The 7,993-nt window shown below is 37.9% G+C and overlaps 1 protein-coding gene across 1 annotated transcript; it reads right to left on the reverse strand.

The window, feature by feature from the left end:
• Positions 1-6,212: 6,212 nt before the first annotated feature.
• Positions 6,213-7,330, reverse strand: LOC132286706 (elongation of fatty acids protein 3-like). The gene has a single exon (XM_059789070.1). It carries the CDS (start codon positions 7,180-7,182, stop codon positions 6,325-6,327), a length of 858 nt encoding a protein of 285 aa, XP_059645053.1. The 5' UTR covers positions 7,183-7,330; the 3' UTR covers positions 6,213-6,324.
• Positions 7,331-7,993: the final 663 nt, after the last annotated feature.

Consider the following 7,993-nt stretch of genomic DNA (forward strand, 5'->3'; position numbering starts at 1 on the left):
AACAATTACAGTTCAAAACTATAATCCAATTAATTGTAGAATAATATATAAGATTCCACAATTAACATCCAACCCATGTAAATTACAATATATAATTAACAGTTTAGCAATTTACAATCCAAAACCATCCCAAATAATTGCAGGAGACTATTTATAGTTTCAGCAATTTAAATCTAAAAGTTAAACCATGTATTTACAGGAAACGGTTTAAAGGTTCAACAACCAGCATCCAAAGCATGCGTAGATCACATCTAATATATCAATGACTCTATCATGCATTAAAAATAAGTTTTTCAATCACATTATAGTCCAATAAATTGCTAAATTAATTTAAGCAATTTAATTCTCTCCATCCGGTAATCGCGTGTTAAGTTGTATACTAGTATTCTGTTTAATCTGTTAGCACCGAGCCACAATAAGCTACAAGTATAATTGTTAATTAAAAGAATCCATCATACATCTAAACTTTAATTTAGAATCATATTATAGCCCCTTAAATTGTCAAATTAAAATTAGACAATAAATTTCCTTCCAGCCGTTAACCATACGTAAAGTTGCTAAATAGCGCACAGTTAATTCCATTAATACAAATAGGGTATTTTATACAATTCAAGACCTTGACTACATATTAAATTAATTATTGAAACCCCCATTAAAGTCCTAGAATTATTCAAGAACCCCAAGTGCCCAAACAGTAACTTAAAAAGTCACAGTACGTATAAAATTACATCAAATGGGGAAGAGCCTGCTCTTAGAAAACTAGAGCAGGCTCCAATTCAGCCTAGAGCCGGCTCTCTCTCCCCCTGTGAGCCTTCAGTCCATCTTTGCTCCGTTCCGACCTTCTGCTTCTTCTCCGGCCTGCTTCTACCCTTTAGTTGGTTTCTAAAATTGATCCTAAGGGTCTTATTAATACCAAAAAGCATCCCAATGGTTTGATAATAACAATTGGAATCAAATCCAAAGATTAAATTTGCTACCGAACCAAACATGCTTTAGGAACAAAACTGAAACTAATTTGTAATAACAGTTCCATTCTAACCCCTATCCACTACTAAACTTAGGAGTCCTATTTAATCCCAGTATCATCCCCATGATTTATTTACAAAGGTTAAAGGAATTACAAAAACTAAAATTGCTAATAACAAATCATGCTTAAAACAGAAAATTGAAACAAGACTTGCATGCATTATAACAAAATTGATTTTAACATGTAAAGATCATCAATATAACATAGAGTAAGCATGTATGTTACGATTTAATAATTAATTACACCCTAGGGATTATCTAGGTGCACAGAACACAAGCCAGAGGGAAGAAGGAAAAGAAGAACTTGCCTGTGATTTCAGTAATGAAATCTCGGTGTTGTCTTTAAGTTTCCGGCAACTGCTAACTTCCTTCAAGCCTCCTATGGGTTTGACTTAATCCCCCACAACCCTCCCTTGATCCTCTCTATTCTTCTCCTTGGTAACTCTTATGATTTCCTCTGTTCTCTCAACTCTCTCTTAGTTATGTTATATTTCCACTGTGCCGTGAATAAGGTTCTCCCAACCCTCAGTAAAAACTCATACACGTATATATATAGGCACTTAGAAAACCCTAATTAAACTAGAGCTAAGACAGAAACCCTAATCAAACTAGAATCGGCCGATAAAATCCTAATCATATACATATATAACAGATACCTATATGATGTCCCAATAAAACCCAAATCTTAAATAAATAAATGAAAACAAATAATTAAATTAAAATAGTAAATCAAAGAATTAAAACTACATCATTTAAATCAACTTACCAAATAAACCAATTCAATTAAATCAAATAACCAATTAAATTACACAATTAAATCAAATAATGAAAGAAAACAATTAAACACCTAAGCAACTAGTCACATAACAAAATGAAATAAAAATAATTGAAATTCCAATTTTATCCTTTTTAAAACAAAGGGTATTACAATACAACCCTAGCTAAATCCTCCGTGGCAAGTTGAAAAGTCAAAAGCCTCGAAAGATCAAATCTTGAGCACTCTAAGCCCTGGCATCGCTCCAGGCCCTCAAGCCTCGAAAGATCAAATCTCGAGCACTCTAAGCCCTGGCAGCGCTCCAGGCTCTCAAGCCTCGAAATATCAAATCTCGAGCACTTTAAGCCCTAGCATCGCCCCAGGCCCTCAAGCCTCGAAAAATCAAATCTCGAGCACTCTAAGCCCTGGCATCGCTCCAGGCCCTCAAGTCTCGAAAGATCAAATCTCGAGCACTTTAAGCCCTGGCATCGCTCCAGGCCCTCAAGCCTCGAAAGATCAAATCTCGAGCACTTTGAGCCCTGGCATCGCTCTAGGCCCTCAAGCCTCGAAAGATCAAATCTCGAGCACTTTAAACCTTGACATCGCTCCAGGCCCATCAAGCCTCGAAAGTTCAAATCTCGAGCACTCTAAACCCTGGCGTCGCCCTAGGCCCAATAAGCCTCAGGAAGCTGATCTTCGAGCATTCCAAGTCCTGGTGCCACACCAGGCTCATCAAGTCTCGAGAGACCGACTCTCGAATATCCCGAATCCTGGTGTTACGCCTGACGATGCTGTCTTGAAAGATCGGAGCTCCTTAGCACGAGATTAAGGTAGGATCTTCGTGTTATAGGAATCCATGTTTGGGAAACTTAGGAGGATCTTGGATTGGTGGATGAGAAGTCAAGAGGTACCTTCACTCTCGGCAAGGCCAATTAACAAGATGATGGGATTATACACGTCGTGACAGCAAACCTTAAAATCACAATTAATGCTGTGTCAGGCTTGACCAACCGACGGCCAAACAACATTTAATACCCCTGATTAGGGGAGAAGTGACATGGCAACATGGGATAAGGCTCGAGGAAAGGATTAGACCCTTCAGACCCCTAAATCTTCAGGATTACTCACGTAATCCGGATTGGGGGTGATGCATGCGAGGAACCATGCATAGAGGGGACCATTGGATAATGACCAGTGGAATCTAGATCTACAAATGGCACTGTCCTATGAAGAAAGAACCAACCTCCCAAACGGAAGAAAAGCTGTCATGAAATACTGTATACTTGCTCTACCACCATCTTGATCTTGATAGCTGGTCTTCTTCTCCTCCTCCTACACTGAGCATCTCCTCTGTTTTCCTTCGTATTTGTATTCCTGATATTTCTATTTTATTGCTATTTTATTACCTAGTAAAAAAGAACCCCTCCACTCTCTAGTTAAAATGGTTCTTAGTTGGACGGCTATCCCTTGAGTGAGTAGTTAGCTTAATCAGCAAATAATTAATCAGCGTACTTTATTTTCAACAGAACAACTTAATTTGCTCCCACCTAAACTTGTTCGGATAGATCTGCTAGAAAATGAGATCCAGTGGACCGGTGGCAAAACATAGCCAATGCCGTTAGTAATGAAAAGCAGAGGCGGTCTCCTAAATCCCTAATGTCTCCTTTAACTTGTAGGGAAGTCCTTATGTGAGGCAGAGATGTCCCATCCCCTTTACGTGCGAGTTAATCTGTTATATCTTGTTACAAGTGAAACTCATTTTCACTGTCATCCACACCCATTAATTATAATAACCTATATTGATTTTGAGTACTCGAATTATTCTCATGCTGGTGCATCAGTCTACAAAAACGTAGAGCACCTAAAGGAATGTAATCAATCGTCTCTCCTATCCCATCATTGAGTACAAGATCACCAACACCATCTCCTTGCCCATCCCCAATTGCCAACTTATAATCTTACTTTCCTACAAGAACATTCCACAAGGGAGATCAATCCGTGCTCCAAAATTCAATTTTCAGATTCAATACCAATACATAAAGTTTGATATAACTTTTTATTACAATTTTGAGTCATGATTGACACAGTTTTAACTTTTGCAAATGGGCTATTAATAAACCATGTGGATTCACTTTATCTTTCTTTCAATTTACAAACTGAAATAATTAGAGAGCTAAGTTGATATACCACACTACGACTATAGTGGACAAACTTCTAAACATGGCATACAGTTCTATAGATATGGAAGAAAACGTATACTACTGGGAAGAAAAACTCGTGCTATCATCATTAACGACCAAAGCTACAAAATCTAGTTCACAACTCAAATAAATCACACCCCATATAGTGTGGTTGAAATTATATATAGTAACACTGAGAACAAAAGCTGAAAACTAGCTACTTATCATATTTTAAAAAATCATTACTCTATATATACCATAATTAACAGAGGTAAAGGGATTATTCATTACATGTTCATAAGTGGTGGACAACTGGAAACTACATCCAATTGATTTGGTGAGTGGTTGACAACTCGAAACTACACAAAGGCCATATATGAATTATTTTCAGCCACTCTGAAATGCAGCGGACATGATATATATGAGAGCATGGCATGCGTGTGACTGTGGACCCAATGAGTATCTCACATGATATACATGAGAGCATGACATGCGTGTGACTGTGGACCCAATGAGTATCTCATTGTTGCATATAACATTGTTCGTCGTCCTTATGATCACCTTCAAATTTCAGGGTCTCTAATACCTGGAAGTAAGCACTCCTTCATTGCTTGTTCCAAGAATGACAAATTGTCTTGTTCATACTTGTTGTACGAGAGGGCTTTCTCCGCTGTTTCTCTTGCCCTTCGTATTTCCCTGTGTATGTAAAGGGTAATACCGAGGTGAGTGTATCAAACAATATTGCCAAGAAGTCTTAACTCAAGTTCTTCCTTCTCCTTTTCCCGGCTTCAATTTCATGGCGGGGTAAAATCACTCTATTTTCTCAATGTTCACGGACAAATCGAATAGCTTGTGATCAGATTCGGAAAATCAATTGAACGTGGAACGAAACTCATCCAAAACATGAGTGATTAGGTCGTGGCTGTTCTCCAACACAGGCTCCGATGGTTTGAGGTCACGTTGGATCACAGCTATTGAATTCTGGAAACTTAATCCCACGAGCTCAGTACTGATATCAATACAGAAAGTAGCTACATATGGCAAAGCTTTGATTTCCCATCAGACACACTTTTACCTGGGAAAAAAAGTGGCCACCGGCGACCTATTCTTTTCTTTATCTTTCTTTATATATATATATACACATACATAGGGACTAGGCGACCCCTTTATGTTGGTAGGTTTAAAGGTGTGGGGATGGATAGGTGTGTGTGAGTAAATATTCTAGGTGCCATTACATTTTCAAATCATGCTGTAAAATATGTGTATAGCAAACTAACTTGAATAAGTCAAGTTCTCTCTAACGGTGTTAGAGAAGGGGATGTCCATTCCAGCGATGATTGTGGAGATGAGATCATAGGTTAGCGGAAATTTTGATGAGAACCCTCCCATAAGTTCTCGGGTGTCGGCGGCCGTCTCTGTCTCTTCCTTTTAAGTGCTCTATCTGTTGAATGAAGTCCGGTGGACAAGGAACCTGATTATGGGTCCGCGCAAGGCAGGTACTCGTCATCATCAACTTCAATCATACCACCATCATCCTTAACTTGGAGCTCAATTTTATTTTATTTATTTATTTTTTTTTTTGATAAGTACTTAACTTGGAGCTCCATTGTGGCGATATATAGCAGATCGAAAAACGCGAGATCGATCTATTTCCTAGATAAGGGAATTGAATCGAAGGAGTTACTGCGTGAACTTGTGTGTGCCTATGCTCCTCTAATTTTACCTAATCATTGTGGGACTATAACTTCCATGAATCCTTTTCGTGAATAAACTTATACCACAACCTCTTTTTTTTTTCCTAATTCTTGTAATTTTTTTTTTTCCCTAATTCTTAACCTAATATTTGTGGGACTATAACATCTTGTACCTCGACATTTTTTTTTTTTATCCTAATTATTCTTCATCTTTTTTATTATTATTATTATTTTCTTTTGCTGATATAGAAATAAATAATAAATAAAAAAAAAAGTTACAACTCAAAAATAGTAATTTTCTGTTTAGGAGGATGGAAAGAAAATAGGTGATAAAAAAAGATAAGAAGAAACAAATAAATTTTCATATTTTACAGATTTTTATCCCTTAAAAGATGACGGAAGATAAGCAAAGATTATATGTTCATAAAATAAAGTGTAAAAAACCCATTCAACTATATCCTTCAAAAAAAAAAAAAAAAAAAAAAAAAATTTCCTCCTGCCCAATCCAATGACCTGCCAATTGAATTTAAAAGCATACCGGTTACGTGACATCTAAAATTTAATTAAATTACCTTCCGAAAAAAATAATAATAATAATAATTCAATTGAATGACCATATACAAAAAAACATAAAAACAAAAAATAAAAAAAATAAAAATCGGTACACCAATCAAATACTCGTCTCCTCTTTGTTCTGAGCTACCTTCCTCTTCTTCATGAGATGCATCTTCACATGGAACTTCAAGAAAAGCATCAGAATCAAAGAGTTGAGCACTGAATTGAAGACCCAAGCCCCGATCCCATTACACCCACCTTTCATCAAGTGCAACAAAAGCACCCCGACATGACACAACAAATTGCAACCCAGAAGCACAATTTGACAACTCACCACAAACGGAAAACAAGCACTCGGAAGCCCGATTGCGGTCCAGAACTCGTACCCGTACACAACCGAATACACCAACGTCGTCGACAGAATCGCCAGAACCTGAAACGATTGCGAGAATTCAAGCCACAGGAAGGAGATGAAGATCTGAATGGAGTGGTTGAAGAGCTGAGAGAGTGACAGTTTTCGACGACGAACAATTGTGAAGCACGTTCGGGTTGTGTGGAGGAACCGAGAGAGGTAGAAGATGTAGGACCAGAAGAATACCCGACCCGAGGGACGGGTGCCGAGTGGGAAACAGAGGAGCCACTGGAAGGGGGTCTTGGAACGCCGCCAGAACCAGCGGGTGTCGCGGATCTCGGCGGCGGCGGAGAGGAGGGCTCCGGCGAAGATGGTGGCGGAGAGGAGGGACATGGAGAGGCTGTGGAGGGCTGGGATGGGGCCGAGTGGGATGGGTCGGTGACGGCGGACGAGGAGGAGGAAGAGGTGGAGGAGGAGGGATAGAATGAGGTAGGAGGATATGGAGGTGAAGAGGAAGGACCACGTGGAGCCCCAGGATTGGGAGTGACTCCAGCGGAACCCGACGATGGATGGGTGCTCCGATAGGTAATATGTTAGGCTCTGGATCATCATTCCGGTCATTCCATGATCATGATGGGAGGGAACGGACGGTGGAGGTGAGTTCTCGGTTTAAAGGAAACTTTGAGCTGAGAAGATAAGAGGGCATTAAAATAGGGACGTGAATGCTCCAGTGTTGGTCATCAAAGTTGAGAACAATTGCATTAAAATTCTCAAATTACGCAGTGATTCATTTCTTGTGCAGCAGCCCAGCTACTCACATCGGCTAACAGTTGGGCTCCACACGTGGTGGTGTATAGGTCGGTAGGAAAAGTTTTCCTTTTTTATTCTTGAGATTCAATACTCGTAATTCATATATGATTTGTTTAATTATTTTAATAACTAATTTGTTAAATAATTATTGAGTTAAATGTTTTAATTCATATTTTAATTATTTCGGATAAGGATTAAAATTTGAATATTGACATATCTAGTTGCAATATTATGTGAAGTGAAGAGTTGTTAGCATTATATAGGATGATGCAAAAATCTAGTGGTAAATAATTAGAAAACTGATACTACTATTGGCGTACAATCAGTATCCTTTTTTAAATATAAAATTACAAAAAAAATCCTTCCATCACATAATGCTTTATTCTTACCTTTTTAATAACTTATTGTCTTCCTTTATTAACTTAATTACTAGGTTAAGACTCTACCAAAAGGAATTCAATCATCTAGCATTCTTAAATTGAAATTTGATAACACATCTCAGTGACTTCCTTTCACCAAAATTGTCCTCCTCTATTAAGGTTAATTATTAGGTAAACATCTTTTTTAAAATAAAATAAATAAAAATAAATAAATAAAAAAAACTATTGAAACTTTTAAACAT

Source organism: Cornus florida, unplaced genomic scaffold, assembly GCF_030987335.1.
Source record: "Cornus florida cultivar Cherokee Brave unplaced genomic scaffold, ASM3098733v1 CherokeeBrave_3.0.0_Hap2_Chr11, whole genome shotgun sequence".
Classification (NCBI taxonomy): Eukaryota; Viridiplantae; Streptophyta; class Magnoliopsida; order Cornales; family Cornaceae; genus Cornus; species Cornus florida.